Here is a 20,806-nt window from a genome sequence, read left to right on the forward strand (position 1 = left end):
AAAGGCCCAGATGTGTATCCATGAGGCAGTACCTTACCTTTTTCCAGTGATCCTCTGTCGAGTCCAAAATCTGCCCGGCATGGGGGTTAACTGCAGCATTACAAACCACAAAATCAATTCCTCCGTATTTCTGCAGAGCCTAATTGAAAGGAAATTAAACACATCAGTTGCTTGCTCTTGGTCGGCGTTTAAACAATTTAAAGCGCACTTTGTACTGGAGAATGTGCTTGGATGTCGGCCTGCAGATATATAGTGATCACAATACTGACTCCCAAACTATTGTGATGTACTATTAATAACTCTACAGTGACAATATTTAATTAGTAAAGCACTGTACTCACAATTTCTATATGACATCTCTCACAATGTTTACCACCGTCTAAAAGAGTTTCAATCAAAGAATTGCAGGCAATGCCACCGTTTGGATTTGAAGGTATAGATGAGCTGACTTTCAGGGCTAGGACATTCTTTCTGACGACTCAGGTAAAAAATATCCATCCGTTTTAGCTGGCAAAAAGCCATGCTCTTACAATAGAACCACCAATTATATTTTGTTGTAACTGAGACTCATTCATCTGATGAAGATAGGATATTTTGTGGGAAACTGAGACAAGTTACTAGTCGTCAGTTCATGGGATGGAGAGATTAAACATTGCTTGGCCTAATCCACCGCCGTGCAGAATATATTAGAAAAGACCAATTCACTCCCCAGTTTTGAAACTTTTACGGTTTAACTCTGTTTTTATTATCACACTTCAAAACGGATTGCACTGCACGACTTCACAATTAGAAGAGGTTCTGTGAACATCAGCACAAGCGTGACTTATGTCAATGACTATACTGAAAAAAACAGTGAACCCCCCTCCCACAACATTCCTCCCTCCCTCCCCAGTACTACCATTAACTATGCAGTGATCAATGCCTCGGGTTCTGCGTGTGGATCATACATTAGGTATCCCCCTTCTCTTTCGTCTTTAGTTGAGTCTGTGAGTCTTAGTAATCGTAAGTAGCGGGGACAGGTCAACTTTCGGAATTCATGGGAAAGCAATGCTAGGAAGGGGCCCCAAACGGTTCTAAATGTGCCCCTCCGGCCGGTGAGCGTAAGGGTGAGTCTCTCCATCCCCAAGATACCCCACAAACGATGCAAGCAACCCAGGAGTGTCGGTGTGGTGACTGACTCCCAGAGCGAGAGAACAGTCTGGTGTGCAGCCCCTAATGCAATTCCTATTTGACACCCTCTACGGCAGAGGTCTTCAAACTTTTTTAGGTTGAGCCCCCCCAAGCTGAATTTTTTTAAATGTCGGGCCCCCCACCTCCTGACAGAAATTTCTGGAATCTGGTACACCTCATAATCGACCGCCATTCGGATATCCCAGACAAATCATGTTAAATGTAGTAAGAGTGTTTAGTAAACTGCGGTTTGTGAGTGGATGTGGTTAAATGACAGAGGCTTATTAGACAGTTCAAATAAAAGATTTCCAGGATAAAATGCAGGCATATTGTTTTTACTAGGGTTTTACTTATATAGTTGAGTCATAATGGGACAGTGTTCTCTGGAGCAGCCCCGTCACCTACTAAGTAAGTACCCTCAAGTCAGGCAAATACCTACCAACCTCTTCATAAACATTTTGAATGGAAGTTAGCCACTTAGTCCCAGACTTGTTTTTGCACCTTCTGTAATTGTTGAGCGTTACCAAAGCAATTGAGGTGGTGACATCCCTTCCTGTGATGTCATGTGACACCAATGCACATTGCTTATTCTTATTAGTCCTCCCACTCATTTTTTTGGGACCTGTGCCCTGAGTGGGGGTTTAGGACACCATGTCCGGCTTATGTTTAAAAAAATAGAACTAATTAAAACTGAATGACGTTGCCTATTTTACTTCAGAGCAATGTTGTCAGACAGACTTTGTGGTGATCAAATGGATCTGGGTCCAGCTGCACAGTGAACTGGCAGCATTACAGTGCCTGTAAATGCAGCGGCGGCCGTCGCAGGTAAACACGGTGAGGCGGCTGCAGGGCGGGGAAGTCGACAGATGACAGAATAGTTCAAAATAAATAAATAAATTAAACCTATTCTGTTCCCCCGCACCACTCCACCGCCCCATGGCGCTTACCTGCACCAGCCACAACTGATGTGTGAGCCTCCAGGGAGTAGGTCTAGGAAGAGAGTAGAAAAGTTTGTTAGAGGCGGAAAGGGTTTACGGTGGATGCCAAAGGCAGTGCTTAATTAATTTTTTTATTACGTCACTTGTGCCAGCGCTGGCTCTTGCCAGGGCAGCTGTATACCAGGACCACCAGGTCTTCAACAAACCAACACACACCTCCTTCTTCCTCAATCCGGTTTTTCCTGCCTCTGTCTCATTCTTGCACGTGGTTTTTCATCCATGCTTTATCCCTTTGTCTCTATTTTCACAGCTTTCTTGTCCTTTTTCTTTTACCCTATTCTGCTTTTCTCTATCTTGCTATTGGCCAAAGTTGGATGCTGAAAAATAATTATTGATCCCTAAAAATGAGTACCGAGGGCCACCACTGCCACCTCCGATAAGAAGGAAGCACTGCCCACATGTGGAGTCATGTCAGGAATGGACTGGTTGGAAGCACTATTCCTAAGATCGCTTTTTGCCCCAGAACCCTCGGCCCAGTCGCCACAGCTGCCTATGCACTGCAATGTTAATCATGTTATCATTTGTGTCCATTGCCTTTATGCTTCTGAATGTATTGTTATATAATTGCATGCGGCATAAAGTGCAGACATTATACAGTCAGGCAACAAGTGGCACTTTACAGAGGTCCTAAAATGAAAAATATATATAAGGCGGGAGTTGCATACATTGCTAGAAAGCCTTCCGTTCAAAACAGGCACAAGAAGGCTGCCAAAATTTCTCATCGTAAAACGCCCTGTTCTGCCTTTTCGCAAGACTGGAGACACCCAACCTTCCAAGCACTTTGTTGCGGGATCACGATGAAGCGTCTATTTGGGAGCAAAATGCGACAGTTGCAAATTGTGCGAACTAGCCACGCTTGCAATTCACATAACTGGCTATTTGCTGCTGGCCCAAAATGAGCATGGCACAATCTGTACATGTAAATTCTAAAAAAAAAGACATTGAATATTTAGGTCCAGGGTCACATGCTCAAAGGATGTCAACCTTGTCACTGACGAGAACTGACTTCTTCATAACTCTCGCTTTCTTTTATTTGCCTTCTGAGACTCCCAGTAGCATTTCTACTTGTATTCCATTCACTTAGTAAAAATAAAACGGTAATCGCTTAATTTATTACACTCTGTCATGTGAGGGAACCTCAGTTGTGAAACCGCACAGTAGGATGACCCAGGAAGAGGTTGTAGCTTTACGCCTAGAGCGATCGACCTCAAAGCTGGGGACTCAGGTTTGAGTCTCGGCAACGATGCTCAACATCCTGTGATTCTGGGCAAATCAATTAATCTCCCTTTGCCTAACAACAATGAATGTGTCCTTGTGTAATGAAACTGTTGCTCATGTAAAGCGCTCTGATACCTGATATCTTTTAATCTAGTTTGCGCTATATAAAAACTCTAAAAAATAAACAAAATTGTCCCCTAAACCATTTGTTTTCAGCCTATTATACAGAAATATCTATCTTAAAATGGTTCTCTACCATGTGCTGTGAACTGTGGAGGAGTGAGTGGACCCAGTCCCCAGATCACAATTACAAACAGGGCACTTGGAGAGCTGTCTGGTGCCCGGGTCCAGTGGGCCCACAGGATTTTACGAACCAAAGAGAAGTGGAACTACCAGCTGCCACTGCGACCAGGTGTAAATTGCAAACAGTGAGAGGCCTGCTCCCCCTCACTCGCAATATGCTGAAGACCACAGAGGAGAGGTCCATTATAATTGTTTTTCCAGTGATGGTGACCCATATCTGATATAAACATAGTTCGGGCAATTGCCAGGGAGAATTACATTTTTGCTTACATCTCCAAAAGAGAGGAGTGAAAATTCCCCAAACCAAGAAATGAATGAACACTGAATGGTTGAAAAAAATGCTTCGCCATTAAAATTTGATGGATTTTTAATTTAGTGGTTTCGGAATCCTGCATGGCAAATCTTTTCTATGTAAAACCCATGTTAATTTGAGGAAGTGAAAAGTTTTGCACCCCCACCCTATTATAATTGCTGAGCCATTTGAGCATCTGCCCACTGAATGCTATTTGCCCACAGCTTAGAGAAAACTGCTCAAAGGAAAAAGTTATTATTAACTGTATAAAATAAGAATTCCTATCAAGTGAGTTGCCAAACCAACCTGCAGAGAACATGATGTGTTAAGCATGAAAAATGACAACTGTGAATAGGCACTTTTATAATTTTGCAATAAAACCGTGAGTGTATCTCATGCTCATACTTAAACAATTTAAACAGCAACTTTGCCTCCTTTGTGTGAAGAACTAACTATCCGAGTTGGTTAATTCCGAGAGCTGAAATGTTTTGTCTGCAGTGCGAGGCATGGAGTCTCCTGTTCTGTGAAACCGAAAGCGAACTGCTCGTGGTTTTCTTTCAAATTACCGAAGTAGGGGCACGTCATGCCCCTATCGATTGGGACAGTGTGAAACAAACTAAGGTGAGATTTTAGGGTGGAGTGCGCGCCCCCCCTGAGATGGTGCCGCGCCCCCCTAGGTGCGCGCCCCACAGTTTGAAGAACTCTGCTCTACGGGATACTCTGAGAGGAGGCGTTTATCTGAGCGTTTGCTCAGGAGCCATTTCTCGTAGGGAGTCAATGCATGCTCCACTCCACGTCTCATTGATAGGTGCAGTAGCCAGTGTCTAATCTGAAGATATCTGAAACGTTCATCCTTGGGGATAGAGTATTCCCCCCGAAGGACGTTAAAGGGTACAGGGCATTCCAGATCAAAGAACTGACCCGCCGCCTTGTAAACGGCCCCCTTCACACCTGAAAGGATGGTTACACCCCGCTTAAAGGCCTGGTTGTCAACTACTGGTGTCAAAGGTGTTGGAAGGGTAATTAGCTGTCACCTACGAGTACACCTGTCCCACAGTTTTAGAAGGGAGCTCGTGACTATTGAGATGTAAAGACTAGGTGCTCTGTGCTGATGCTGTAGGAATGGGACTTTCTCTAAGGAGGTCCCCGCTATATCCCCGTCCATGAAGAGCCAGTGTTTCTCTGACTGTGATCCAGGCCATTTGACTAAGTATTGAAGTTGGGCTGCCTGAAAGTATCGGAGAAGGCAGGGTACTCCCAGTCCACCCTCCACAGTTGGGAGCCAGCTATGTTCCCTTCCCATCCTAGGCCTTTTAACTGCCCACACAAAGTGGTGAAGGGCAGCCTGCATGGCCGATATTATACCTGCTGGAGGAGTTAAGGGCAGGGCTCGAAAGAGAAAAAGTACTTGGGGTACCATAGTCATCTTCAAGGCCGTGATGTGGCCCAGCAGAGAAAGTGGGTAATGTCTCCATTGTTCCAAGTCGGTACACACCCGCTTCACCAGATCTCCGTAGTTCAGAGTATCCGTGTGCTCCAGGGTTGGGCAGAGCTAGACTCCCAAATATGGAATGTACTCTGACGTCCAGCAGACTGTGTAGTATCGTTTTAAAATCCCCACTGTTGCCTGGGGGCCAGAGATGTTGAGGGCTTGCGACTTATGGATGGTCATGCGGAACCCGGAATCCACCTCAAACTCCTCCATCTCTCTTAGGAAGTGAGTCAGGCTCTCCTGAGGGTCGTCGACCATGACCATTATGTCATCTGCATATAGGCTAATCTGGTGCTCCTCCCCACCTAGGGGGATTCTTTTGATGCCCAAATGGTCTGTCACTCACTGCACAAAGGGTTCTATATATAAAGCGAAGAGGAGGGGAGACAGAGGCCATCCATGTCTAGTACCCCGACGTATGGGGAAACTTTCATAGCTATGTCCATTCACCCACACTGCAGCCAATGGAGTCCTATAACCACTCAGGACCCATGCTCAGAAGCGTTCCCCCAAACCGAAGTGAGCCAGTGTCACCTTTAGAAAGGGCCAGTGAAGCCGGTTGAACGCTTTCTCAGCATCAACTAAGAGTAGCATACTGGACCTCTTCCTGAGATGCGCTTTATCAATAATGTGTAACAGCCGATAAGTGTTATCCCCGCATTGCCTCCGTGACAAAAACACTGCTTGATCTGGACCTATCAGACCCTGCATAAAGGGATTCAGATGAGCAGCCAAGATTCCAGTAAATAGTTTTACATCCACGTTCAGAAGTGAGATGGGGCAGAAGTTGGTGTAGAAGTGTCTCTCTTTTCTGGGTGTGGGGAGGACCACTATTGCCGCTTCTTGCATCAAGGGCGGAAGGGTAGTTGAGTGTGCAATATCAATAACAAGCAGAGTGAGAATTGGGGCTAGGTGTGGTCAAAAGGCTTTATGGAACCTGAGGAGAAACTGTCTGGACCCGGAGATTTCAGAGTTTTCTGTCTAGAAATAGTGGAAATTACTTCTTCAATGCATATGGGGTCATCGGGGAAGGCCACTTGAGCTGAATTCAGGCAAGGTAACGCCCGCTGAGCTGAGATACTGAGATGGGGCTGCAGGCAGGGAGGACTGCTCCGAGTAGAGTGAAGCATAGAAATCGCCAAAGTGCTCCTCTATCTGGGCATCACCTTGTATCATTTCTCCCTCTCCAGAGAGGAGGGACTCTACTCTAGCTGCCTGTGTCTGGGTTCAATATTTGGTCACAAGGAGCCTTACACATTTATTCCCGTTGACATAGAAGGAGTGTTTTAGGTAGAGAAGCAAGTATTCTGCCTTATCTAGGTCTAGGCACACCAGTTGTTTTTGTGTGACCTCCAACTGGCACCATATCCTGGGAGCTCCTGTGCGATGGTATATGTGTTCTAGTTCTTAGACCTGCTCCTGGAGTTCAGCTCTCTTTATCTTACGTTGTCCGTTTTCTGCAGTGGAAATTGCTATGATCTCTCCCCTAATGACCGCCTTTAAGGCTTCCAATAGAGTAGAGATATAGATGTCAGTGGTGTCATCAAGTTGATTATAATCGCGTATCGCCTTTTGAATCTGCAGGACCGACTTTGGTCATTGCAACAGAGTCTCCCGGAGTCTCCAATGTCGCTACATTTCCCTCTGTTTGGGGTCATGCAGCTCCAGTATTAGCTCTTAGTGTTCATAAAGAGATCTGGGTTCAATATCCTATGATTGGTTAAGTTGCAGTATGTCTTGAGACCCCAGAAAGTAGTCCAGGTGGGCATAGGGCCTATGAGCATGTGAAAAAAAGTATAGTCCAGAGTTTGGGAATGTAAGCCCCTCCATAGGTCAGTCAGTCCTACCTCCCTCAGCCTGTCCAGTCCCTCGTCTATTAGGGCCTTCTCCCCCCCTCTCTGGAACCCGAACGGTCTAGGTTAATATTAAGGACTATGTTAAAGTTGCTGCCTATTAGAGCTAAGCGATCTTGGGAGGTGAGGATCTCTTATAGGGCAGCTCAGATGAAACGTTCCTGCCCTTCATTGGGTGCATATAGTGATCCTATGGTAATTGTTTGGGCCCCTAGTTGTGTTTGGTATACCAAAACGTGTCCTTTAAAATCATATGCTTAGGTCCAATTGATCCCTGAAACCTGACGGCAAATAGGATGGTCACTCCCGCTTCCTTGCGCCCCTGTGGACGAGAAGAATTTGTGTGTAAAAGCTCTAAATTTGAACCTGTGGTGATCCCTTGCTAGAAGATGGGTCTCCTGTAGGAGATAAATGTCAGCCTCAGTGTGTTCCAGATATGAGAGGACGGCCCTCCTCTTGACTGGGTTGTTGAGTTCCTTCACGTTGAGGGAGAGCACTTTCAAATGGTCACCGGGCGACATTGTGTGAGTGTACTGTCATGCTAAATGCCTCCCTAAAATTCTTCTGGGCGTGAGAGTGTATTACTGTCTGTGTTGGACCCTTGAGACTTACGATCATGTGTATGATAGCTACGTCTTTGCCTAAATCTGTAACCCTCCGTGTTATTGCTGTTTAGTACATATCAAGCATTAACTTTGAAACAGAAAAACCAAAGAAAGTGTCTGGAAGGGGTGGGTCCTTAGAGTCAGCCTTGGCTGCATCCCGAGCAAGACAAAAGATGGGGTCCATGTTGAACATTAGCGTCCATGAGGGGTCCCTACCCCTCTCGACTTCAGATGGTGTTTGTCGTGTACCCTTTCACTGGTAACGGTTTGACCTCAATCTCCTTATCTTCGTGACCTTGTGCGAGATCCCCCGTCAGGTTCCCCAACACTGCCTTCCTCTCTTGAGCCATTATAGCTGAGTCCAGCTTAGCAATGCATCTGCCCCGTAGTCTCCTTCTCTATCAAGGTCTTCTACCAGGTCCAGACTCAGATTTCGCTTTATTTCCAGACGTTCCTTCAGGAGTATCTATTCGATGAAGATCGCAAGCTGCTTTAAGGGAGCATGTTTGGTGAGCCTTTCCTTCCCAATTGAAGATTACATGGAAAGGGTGGCCTCACAAGTAGGAGGCATTGTGTTCTCTAAGGTAGGTAGTCATCGGGCGGAACTCCCTCCTCATCTGCAGGGTGATTGCCGAGATGTCTTGAAAAAGCTGAAGCAGGTGGCCCCTCGAAGTGTACTGGGCAAACCCTCCCTCACCTTTCGAAGGATGCGCTTCTTCAGGGGGAAGCTGTGAACAGATGCTAGGATAGCTGGAGGGGGCAGGTGTGCGACTTTGGGTGGGCCCACACGATGAACCCAGTCTAATCTGATATCGGAGGGCTGTGCGTCCCCCAAGATTTCTGCACAAAGCTCCCTCACATATTCCTCCACTTTTCCTGCCTCCGTGGCCGTCGGTGCATTCCTAATTCGAAAGTTATTACGTCGAGATTTATTTTCGAGATCCTCGGCATGAGACTTGAGGTCTATCTGTTGGTCCATGAGGCGGTTGATTTCCTGTCTAAGCCGCTCAATTTCTTTGTCCCTGGTAACTTTGTGATTTTCTAGGGCATCCACCCGTCCCCTAGTTCCGAGATCTCTTTCCGTAACCCCTGCAAATCCTGCGCCAAGTCTCTATTGATTGACTTTAAGTCCTCGCTTAGTGATGAAAACAAGTTCTCCATGTATGAGCTGGTGGCCAGTGCGTTCCCTCCCTCATCGTCATCTCCCAGATGCTGAGGGCCGCCGGAGTCTCCGGGAGTATCCACTGAGGGTGGGGCAGGCTGTTTGGTGAGCATGTCTTTCAGGGTGAGGTTTTTTATTGGTCCTGGGTGCTGCCATGTACGTTCCTATAGTGGAGAAGGGCCAGGTGGGTGCCGCCTGCACTGTTGCGTCCATGTAGGTCCTGCCACTGGGTGTTAACAGAGATTGCTTAGGCTGATTCAAGGTGAAAGAGGCACTACGTTTACAGCTATGCAAGTGAGTGCCCTGTAAACCAGTCCAAAGGAGAGGGATCAGACTGCTTGCTCCATTGGTACGGGAGAGGGTGGGTGGGGAATGGAAGCCTATGCAGTCTAGGGGTGCTCCTTGGTCATGGGCCTGCACTCACCACACTGCCCCCTCTCGTAATTGTTCTCCTTCTATCCTGCTCTCTGTGTGCTAGCCCACCTGGTGCAGTTGCCCCTGCTATATCTTATGTCTTACCTCGTGCTTCAAGTGGCTCTGCTGAGTGGGGATTTTAAGTCCGGGCCCGCGCCAGGTGCCCGAGAGCACCAGGCGGGGCTCCTGAGTATGCCCAGTATCCAACACTGAGGGACAACTCTCAGCCGCGGGTCCTCCTGCCAATAGCGGTGTAATCCTCCTTTGTTAGCCCCTTTCCCTGTGAAGCCAGGACTCACCAGGGTCTGGGCCCTGCCTTGCAGGCTCCGTTTTGTCTGCCTCTGCTGCAGCCCGTCTCTCACCCTGCTACGGGCAGAGGTCATGCGGTTTGCTCCCACGATGGGTGCCCCTTGTGTTGTGCCGTCCACTGGTCGGTCTCTCACCGGGGGGCGACTCCCCTGTTGCTCAGGTTCACCACACAATGGCCCATTGCACTCTGCTGCTGCGGTCCTTGTCAGCGCTGGAGTTCCTTAGAAGGGCTCTCAGCCTCTGAGCCCCATGGGACTGCACGTCTGGAGGCAGCGTTGACGCAGGCGTGCAGGCCTCGCTCCCCACCGTGGGCCACTCAGCCAGTCCCATCTGTCACTGATGCCCTCTCACCACGCACGGGGGGGCGCCCGGCCCAACTTTCCCCCACAGCATCCACTGATTCTCCGGGTAACTCGGGGCGGAGCACAAGCCATTCTCTCCCTCTCCCTTCGCTGTCAGGTGCCCTTTCAGCTCCCGTAACTCCTGCACCAAGGTCTTTCACTGCATAGGCCTCCAGGTTCGGGCGCACGCTGCACACTCCACACTCAGGGGGGCTCTACTGCAAATCGGGCCCCCCGTCAGCATCTCCAGGGTCCGAGGACATCAGGGACCACGAATAACCCCTCGGGTTATGCAGGAGGGATACATGAGGCTGTGCCAATGCCGGAGCGGAGCGACTGTTTTTTGCCTCCACTCACTCCACCATCTTGGCCACGACCCCCTGAAACTTTAAGCAAGAGTTTACACAGCGATTGCTGTAGACGACCTAGACTCAAAACAATATGGATGGGGCATTCATCCAAAATAGAAAAGTATTTTGTAGTCAAATTCATTTTATGGAGTATCTAAGGGGTGACCATTGCATAATTTGTAAAAGAATAAGGGTTGGGGGCAAAAGTTTTGCTCAGAAGCGCATGGCCGGCTCTTTTTAAATTCTGGACTGCCGAATACAAAGCCTACCTACTTTTGATTCCACTATATTTCTCTTTCATCCACCACCAGATACTCCCTACTCCTATATCTCACTCTTGCATGTTCTTTTTAATCTTTTCCTTTTTCATTTTCCACTGTTTTTCCTTCTTTCTTTTCCTTCTTTCCCCCTTTTGTGTTTTTATATCTCTTTCTCTGGGTAAAACTTTAATGAGGAAATAATAAATGCTGGTCCCCACAAATGAGTGCTGGATGGCTCTACCTGCTACTTAAAGCTCAAATTCAGCATTGGGGTTGTGCCTTCACTGTCAGCCATCAGGAAGGTACTATGTGTGATAGGTATGGTGGAATTACACAAATCTAGAATATTGTAGTCAAAGTAGCACACAACATAAACATTGTATCCTAAATATAGTTTACAAAATAATGCTTATTTGCCCCATTTGGGTTAATAAGATAAAATCTATACTAATGGGATGCTGTTTTTTTAAAGTATTAAGGACATGATATTATTGTCTGGTGACCTTCGCCTAATGAGGTACATCTGACTTCGGGTAGGTCAGGAAGTCCAGTTTTTAACAATCTTGATCTGGCAGAGGTAAAGGCGACCCCTTCCAGTAGCCCATATGCCACTGACACATGATAGCTCCTAAGCAGATGGTGTCTTCCAGAAGGAGTCACAAATGGAGGAAAAAGCCAGAGGGCAAACAATCTCCATGGATGGCCGCAAGGTTCAAGAAGGAAACTGGACAGCCACTAATGGGAGAGACTTCACTACCAAGGAACAGGAGATGACTTAAAAGAATATTAGAGCAACAACAAGGAGCTGTAGAATTAAGGACCGGCAACCCAGGCAACCTAGAGTAGGTAAAGAGCAAGGAGGCACACCAACAGGACTAAAGAAGCAATACAAGGCAAGGATTAAAAGAAAAATAAGAAGCTTTCCTCGATACTCTATAAACAGGAAATACCTCACAGGGGAGGGCATCACCATATTTGATTGGAAAGCATCACAAAGCAACTAATGAAGTTGCAGACATTTGGGAACAGGCATAATTCCATCTCGGAAATCCTTGCTAGAGTCGGAGAAGGTAAAGCAGCATGGAGATGCCAAAAGTGTCTTCCTCCAAGAACCCCCCCATGGAAGAACAAGCATGCTGGGAATTGTATCAGTGGGCCAGCTACCATGGGGTAAGTTTAGTAGCTGAGCGCAGAGGACCACTGGCAGTTACCTGGCCTGACACAAGCTCAGGAAGCTGCGCATGCTGCTTGAGATCAGCTTGGGAGCTGCCACTGGGCCGGACACCAGAAAAATAGTATGCCTCCTTCTAGGCTTGTCTAGGAACTGTATGAAAACCGTTCAATAATAACTGGGATGTGAACAGAAGAATCATCTCCCCAGGACCTCTTGCTAGGTGGATATCCCTTCCAATGAATTAAAACGTGTAACCTCTTCCTAAAGAAGCAAGAAACACAAATCTCTTGGTCTTCAAATTCAGGAGTATTATTAACCAAATGATGAGGAGGTCTACAAAACAGATGCTGAATAGGATCTTTCTGGTAAGGTTTCGTTTGGGAGGAATGGAATACAAGATAAATCCTACAAAATCAATGGTAACTGAACCTTGAAGGTGACAAGATTATTAATTTGGACAATCTTGAAAGACCCATAAACTCAAGGTTTAAATTTGTTCAGAGAAAGATGGACAGGAAGACATTTAGAAGAGAGCCACACCTTGTCTCCAATCTTAATGTCAAGGGAACAAATTTGATAGATGTCAGTGGAAGATCTCTTCTTCCTTTTAAATTCTTATAGATTAGAAGAAATCTTATGTCTGATAGTTTGCAACTGTGGCTGAACACAGCCTAGAAAGAGCCAGAAGGAAACGTTTGAGGGTGAACACCATGAAGACAAAAGAGTGGTGAAGACATATTGGTACTGTGGATAGAATAGCTGTAGAAAAACTCAGCCAGAAATAGAAAAGTCGATCAGTCACTCTGAGTGGAATTACAAAAGCATCAGAGATACTGTTTGAGTCCTTGGTTGAGCCCTTCCATCTAACCATTGGTCTGGAGATGGAAACCAGATGACAAAAAGGTTTTAGAAAACAAGAAATAAACTGAAGGCCTCGGTCAGAGACAATAACCAGAGATACCTCATGTAGACTAAATATTTAATGTAAAAAAATGATCCCATGGCTTTGGCAGAGGATATTTTTCTAAGGCAGTGAAGTAAGCCATTTCAGGAAAGGAATCAACAAAAGAAGTCAACAGTAACCATTATAACTGGGATCCCTTCAGATTGAAGTGATACCGATCAAAGAGTCAGTAGAGACAGTGTGCCAAGGCTCTTTCCCTCGCAGAGACTATCAGAAAATGGGGCTTCGATATCTGTTCCTATGCAGACGACACGCAGCTACTAATCACCTTTGAAGAAAAGCATGAGGTTACTAAAAGCAATCTAATTAACTGGCTCACAGAAATAGCAACCTGGATGAGGAAACACCGTTTGAAATGAAATGCTGGAAAATCTGAGATTTTGCTTTTTGGTTGCGCACACCTAGTTTGGGATAACACATGGTGGCCTCGGGAACTAGGAGCCGCCCCAGAACCTAGGAGAGTGCCAAATAATTTGGGCATACTCATTGACAATGCACTGACAATGCAAGACCAAGTCAGAGCAGTGTGCGGTAAGAGTTTCGCCACACTGAAACTATTACGAAGACTGTTCACTTGGATCCCTCTAAACTGTAGAAAGTCCATCACACAGGCCCTACTTTCCAGTAGACTCGACTATGGGAATGCGCTATACATGGGTATGCCTAAGTACCTCTTTTCCCGACTTCAGGTAGTCCAAAATGCTGCTGCTAGACTGGTTCGCAATAAAAATAAATACAGCTTGGCACCTGAAAGTCTGAGGGACCTGCATTGGTTGCCCGTACGCCAAAGAGATCATTTTAAACTTCTTTGTTACGCACATAGAGTGCTACATAAAAGTGGCCCTCGTATCTTGCAAAATAAGGTAGAATTCTATACTCCCTCGCGAAACCTGAGATCATGTCATCAGGCCTTGGCGAAAATCAAACGGACCAAGAGGGTCAGGGCAAGAGACTGTTTCTTCTCCAAACTGACTGCCGTTCACTGGAATGAACTCCCCTTGGATCTTCGTTTAACGGACGAATATCTGTCATTCAGAAAGAAACTAAAAACATAATTCTTCCCTAGAACCAAATCGAAACCATGTATTATTAGCTGTCTTAAGCCACTCACTTGACACTGTTTGTAATCGCTATTTCAGATTGACTCACTCCTAGCGCTGTAATGTCCCTCAAGATGAATGTCGCGCCTATTAAAAATACAAATACAAAAATAAAAAAGTGATACTGGCAACAGGCGAAGGAACTCAATAGATCAAGCATGAGAAGTCTTATTCCGAACACAAATGGGGCAAGAATTGACACAAAGTTCAGTGTCCCCTCGAATGGAATGCCACCAGAAGTAACAAAGTAAAAGTTCAAAGTAGACTTAAGACATGCGGGGACAGCCATTGGGTAGACATGACTCATTTTTAAAACTTCAAGTCTCAGTGCCTGGGAGGGAATAAATAATAGCTTTCCCTTGAACACTAAGGGCCTGATTATGAGTTTGGCGATCTTCAAGCTTGACCGCCGCTGTGGTGGTCCGAGGATGATCAAGCCAGTGGAATCTCGCTGCCCCAGTTCCTATTTTGTATCTGAGTTGATGGGAGCGCAGTGGTAGTCCCACAGGGGTGGCATGTTTAGGCTGAGGATTACAGCAAGCCGTCATACCTCTGCCGTGGTACCACTACCACGTCGGGTGCACTGTATGGCATGTACCATGTTGTGCATGCCACACAGTGCACGCACACTGGTGAAATTCTAGGGGGGGACAGCATGTGCCCCCAAGCATGCACCCTCATAGGCAGATTCACCCTGGAGCCCTGTTTGGGCCCCCTTTCCTGCCATTCCGCCACTATTTTCATGTTGGAGGTCCCTGCCATGAAATGGGTGGTAAAAATGCAGGTCGTAATGTGCTCGGCGGTGCCGGTATTGGCACTGCCACCATTTTTAGCCCCTCTCACTGCCACTGCAGGGTCCTGGATCCCAGCAGAGCCAGTGGTCTTGTGGTTGTTCCACCGCCACCATCATAATTGGGCGAGATGCCCGACGCGATGTCGGTGGTCAAACAGCTATCTACTGGTACGGAGGTCCCATGACAGCCATCATCGTAATTAGGCCATAAATTGCCTTGCTTACAAATTAGTCCTTGTATGAATTACCGTTCTTTCTTAGAGACCTCAGAATAACAAGCTTCTACTCTGTCATGGTAAGATTGTGTCACCCCAGCAATTTGATGTGGAAAAAGACTATTCTGATCAAACATTGACAGAGACTCAAGATATCCGTGAGAAAGGGCTTCCACTAAAGTGATCATTTCATTTACAGCCAGGAATATGAGTAATGAAAAAGTTTTACTGGTTGAAAAAACAGGCCCAGTGAGCCTGATAGCTATTCCTGCACTGCATATTTCTCAGGCACTGAAAGTTCCGGTGGTCAGTCCAAATCTTGAAAGGTTCATGAGCTCCCATCAGGAAATGTCTCTACTCTAAGCAGCCCATTTTCAAGGCTAGAAGTTCTCATTCCAAGATGGAGTAATTTCTTTCAGAGTCAGACAAGATGGGGGGCAGATAGAAAATGGGATGTGCTATCATCTTCCTGAAGTTGTAGATGCACAGCTCCAATGGCTCGGTTAGAGGCATCAGTTTCAACTATGAATCTTTTTGTAGGGAAATGATTTCATAAGATTGGGGCTTACGTAGTGACTTGTTTTAACTTTATAAAGACTTCTTCAGCTCAGACATCACTTAGAAAACATTGGCAGAGTATCTCTTCTTTTGGGACCTGGGTTATGTTTTAGGTTAGAAGGGCAAATTCTCCCATACACTGCAGGTACTGGTTGGCAAATACAAGAACATTCTGGGTCTCTTTGTTGTTAGAAAGGGTAGGCCAATCTGGAATGGAGGACAATTTATGATGATGCATTGCAAGTCCTGTACAGTTCTCACAGAATACAAATTACCCAACCTTCGGTGGATCAAACTCATTTTTCCCACCCTACAAAGCAACTGAGTTTAGCTGACTCATTTTAATACTTGACTAACATGTTGATGATATAAAAGAGGAGCCCTAAACATATACATATATATCATCCAGATAGATGACAGCAAATTGATTAAGAATGTCAGTGAAAATATAATCCATAAAGCACCATAAGACCGCTAGAGCATTACTTAACCCAAACGGCATGACAATATATTTAAAAGGGCCAAGAGCGGTTCTGAAGGCATCTTCCATTTATCACAGGAGGTGGTATGTCCCACAAAAGTCTAATTTTGGAAAGATTTCAGAGGCCCTCGTGGATTAGAGTACATCCTTGATTAGAGGTAAAGGATACCTTTCCTTGTCCGGGATCTTATTTCAGTGTCTGAAGTTGATGCAAGGTCTTAATGTATTAGACTTATCAGGAACAAAGAACACTGAGGCACCACTTAGGGAAGAGGATCAAGTGATAAGGCCATTCTGTAAGTTTTCTTAAAAATATAGTCTCAGGACCTCCTTTTCAAATTCAGAGAGGGAGTAAATTCTACCAAAATTAACTGTTCCCCTGGTTGTATTGGAATGGCATATACAAACTCCTGTAGAACAATTCATTGGGGTTTTCATAGAGACCTGCAAAATCTTGATATTGACCTGGAACACTTTTAAGGAGATTGATATTACTAGGGTCTGCCACAGGGTTCTTGGCAATCTCTTTAGGGGCCCAAGAATGTTCAGTCACAAAACAAAGTATGACAAAACTGAGAAAATAGGAAAATTGTTCTAGTCTCCCAGTTAATGTAGGGGTTGTGTTGAGCCAACCACAGAACTCCTATGATTACAGTATGGTTAGTAGATACAATGAGGTCTTGTGATGCTTCCAAAATATCAACTTCAAAGGCGCCATCATTTCCTTGACCGGTCCTTGACCGGTCCAGAAATCAGAAGTATTACACACACAATTTGAACATGCTCAGAAGTCTTCTTGGAAAGCTGGAGGATATTACCCCAAAATTCATCCAGGTATAAACCAGTGGTCCCACTGCGCAGGAGTGCCAAGCTCTTCTCTTTCTTCCCATGATGGAACTCCAATTGCAAAGGCAGGAGAAAAAGTGCATCTTGTAACTCCTCATAAATACCAACAAAGGTAATCTTAGACACTACCACCCTTTTCCCTATCACAAAGGATATATATGATTTGGCAATTCCTGAAGTCTTCTGAGGATGAACAGGACAGACATGAATCAGTTGTTCAGATGAACCACAGTACACACACAACCTGTGCTTGCATCTAATTTCTCTTTCAGTATCTGAAAGTGCTGCCTAACCCCTGCTTGTGTCAATGTTCTCTATCAGCTCCGTGGGCCAACCCTATATACATCAGCATTGGCAAAAATGAGTAACATAATTCAGGCCGCCTTCACCTTCTTGCTGAATGCTGCTGAGGGTTTCATCTGCTGACAACTCAAGGCCAGGTCTCTCAAACATTTGTGTAAACCTTGTCAGGAAGCCTGAATAATAAAAAGCAGGGATCTTCTGCTGCTAGTAAAGATATTGCCCAGGCTAGCACCGATCCTGACAATGCCTGATTAGTTTATCAACCATAGTCTTATGCTGTGAAAATTGAGCAGGGCGAGATGCGAAGAATGCCATTTGAGAATTAATGATTTCCTTCAATTGGTTTGGATCCTGGAACAGGGTGGAGTAGCTGAGGAAAGAATAGAAACATTTGAGGCTCTTGTGAAATGTGCTTGTCATAGGGCTTGTTCTCACTGCACAGTTTTTGTAGTTCTTGGATCTGCTGCTGGACCGTCTAGATCAAGGCTTAGGCCTGATCAACCTATGCTATGTGAGCTATGACTTGAAGTTTATCCATATCATCCACACTTGGACTGGATCTTGAGCATTGCATTCTGTCATGGGACAAACTCCTAATGATGTACCTCCAACTTCGAATAGGTCAGGAAGTCCAGGTTTTAACAGTCTTGGTCTGCAGAGGTAAGGGTGACCCGATCCAGTAGCCATGATGCCGCAGACACTTGATATCGCCTAAGCAGAAAGGCACTTTTCAGAAAGAGCCTCATATGAAGGAAAAAGCTTAAGGGCAAAAAACCTCCAAGGGTGGTAGCAAGTTTCCAGAAGGAAACTGATCAACAACTCAAAGCAGAGACTTCACCATCAAAGAACGGGAGATGACTGGAAGGAATATCAGAGTAACCAGGATCTGACGAATTAACGACTAACAACCCAGGAAACCCAGCATAGGTCAGGAGCGAGGAAACACACCAAAAGAAGTAAAAGAACAGGACCAATGATTTAACTAAAACTCAATTCTCAAATTCATAAAATTTATGTTTTTCGAACAAATTAACAACATTTACTTTGCTCTTTGTTAAAATAGATAAACCTATCTACAAAACAACTTAAAATAAATCCAACTACAGGACATGTCCTACACAACAAAAACAGAAACACTAATGTAAGCATTGCAAATATTAACAGTAATAATAAGAAAAACACCATAAACCGACACGTTAATAAATAACTAATAAATTGCATTTTCTTTTTACGACTGATGCCAACAAAACTGAAGAAAGAAAAATTACCCTACAGAACACTTCAAGAAAGATACAGGAACTACCAATAATACCCCTCAAAAACAAAGAACTCCCCAATTTCAAGATAAACAAAAAACGTTTATCGCAGGTGAAAAAATGTAGCTAACTATACAATTTTTCTTTTCAACAAAGAATATAAACTTTCTTCTTTTCTCCACCAAAAAATAAAAACAATTAACACAACTTTTTTTATTGTATAAAAGGCAAACAAAGAAAAACAGAAATATAATAACATAACAAAAATCAAGGCAATCAAATAAACAAGCAAAAAAATAATACAACAGTAAAAACATAAAATTATACACTTTTTCTATTTTTCTTTTTAACAGAACCAACATTAATGGCATCAGCTAATCAAGCAAGATATGTCAAATTCCAGAGAGGAAACAGGCTATTAAAGTATGCTGGCTATCTTTATTGTAAGGACAGGTTAAGTAAGCCCAGGTGTTCACCAAGGTGCGTGGAGTACTTTTCATCCCAAAGTATAGGCATAGTGGTTCTGTAGTAGGGGATCTCTGTGTATAGTCATAATCTAGTGAATAGTCCCGCCCATGTGCGTGGACCCCGGAGCAATAAAAAATAATCTCTAAAGGTGACAAATCATGCAGACCTGCATACACCTTTAAGAGAGAATTTAATTTAAAGACAGATAATGCAGCCTATACCCACAGGCTACACTGTCCAGAACTTCAACTAGAATTCCACCAACATCCACAAACAGCACTGCCTGTCCAGCTTTTCTCCACATAGGAAAAAACCCTGCCTCTACCAGCAAAAGCCTCTGGAATTATAGAGAGGAAGGAGTGGACAGACAAGCCCCATAGGCTGCCATTATGTGGCTTAGAACAGGATACTGTGCCTTTAAGAAAACTTTCCAGATTTCCAGAACTTTCCCCAGTATCCCAGAATGCCCAGCAGGTCCCATTTACTTTCAGTTCTTTTTTCCGGCTCCTTCTAGCAGGACCCTGGAGCATTGATCTCTCCCCTTTTCAAGGGTTTATTGTAGTTTTTTGTCAATTTTTGTCACTTTTTCAAGTGCTTAGTGGCTGGTACTGTCAACATGCCTGGCTTGTTCGACAAGTGCCCGGAATGTGGTAGAAAGAAGGCTAAAACTGATCCACACGAGATGTGTATAGGTTGCATTCCCCAGTCCCACGTGCCTGAAGGCTGTGATATCTGCCACTCGTTCTCTGCCAGGACCCTGAGGGACAGAATGAAAATCAGGATTCAAATCCTGGAGGAGAGAAGGCTGAAGGCACCAGGTGGGTCTGGAGGGGCTGCTTTGGCCCATACTGAGGCCTCTGGGGGGCTCCCCAGGGGCAGGAAGACCAGTAAGCGTTCCCACTCCCCGTCGACGTCGAGGGCGTCGACGGCGGCGTCGAGGAGGATGACCAACATCTGTTCGCCGTCCCCCCAGGGCTCTGGGGAGAAGCGGCGTCGGCGGTTGACGTCGAGGGACCTGAATAGGCCGCCGTCGACTACATCGGCGTCTTCAGCGATGACGCCGTCTACGGTGCCTTTCAGCAGTCGGCGTCGAGATCGGACCCGGCGTCGGCGCTCGCCGTCGGAGGGAGATCGCCGTTCGCCGTCGGTGAAGAGGAGATGGTCGACGTCGCCGTCGAGACGCTCGAGGTCAAGAAGATCGCCGTCGAGGCACAGATCGCTGTCGAGGCACAGATCGCCGTCGAGGCACAGATCGCCGTCGAGGCACAGATCGCCGTCGAGGCACAGATCGCCGTCGAGGCGAAGGTCGCCGTCGAGACGGAGGTCGCCGTCGAGACGGAGGTCGCCGTCGAAACGAAGGTCGCCGTCGAGGCGAAGGTCGCCGTCGAGGCGAAGGTCGCCGTCGAGGCGCAGATCGACGTCGAGGAAGAGAGAGTCATCGGGATCGGTGTACTCTGTGGTGTATACGCCTCCTCGGATGCCTACGCCACCGCCTCCTCCTCCACCACCTCCGACTCCGCCTCCACCACCACCGCCAACACCACCGCCACCACCACCACCACCTCCACCGCCACCACCTCCTCCAGCGCCACTGCCTCCGCCGCCCCCACCTCGTTCGTTACCACGCACTCCGTTGGGGCCGCCGGCAGTTCATCCGCGGTCGGTTTCCCTTCCGAGGTACCCGACTCCGCCGCAGGGGACTCCGAGGCCGTGACATCCACGGTCGCCGGGACCGGCTAGACCAGCGGGCAGACCGAAGCCGAAGAGGTCACGCTCCCGCTCCCGCTCTCTCAGGAGGAGAAGATCGCGGAGCCATGGACGGTCATTGTCGGACTCAGGACGACACCGTAGGAGGCACAGGTCCAGGTCGCACACGCGGTC

General features: G+C 46.2%; 1 protein-coding gene across 1 annotated transcript in view; it reads right to left on the reverse strand.

Annotated features, from left to right (window-relative positions):
• LOC146856283 (dehydrogenase/reductase SDR family member 4-like) overlaps positions 1 to 20,806 on the reverse strand; it is a 715,264-nt gene that overhangs the window by 331,556 nt on the left and 362,902 nt on the right. Inside the window, exon 5 of the mRNA XM_085654380.1 lies at positions 38 to 139. Coding sequence (XP_085510506.1) covers positions 38 to 139 — 102 coding nt within the window. The remainder of the gene's footprint in view (positions 1 to 37; positions 140 to 20,806) is intronic.

This window comes from Triturus cristatus, chromosome 4_1 (assembly GCF_964204655.1).
Source record: "Triturus cristatus chromosome 4_1, aTriCri1.1, whole genome shotgun sequence".
Lineage (NCBI taxonomy): Eukaryota > Metazoa > Chordata > Amphibia > Caudata > Salamandridae > Triturus > Triturus cristatus.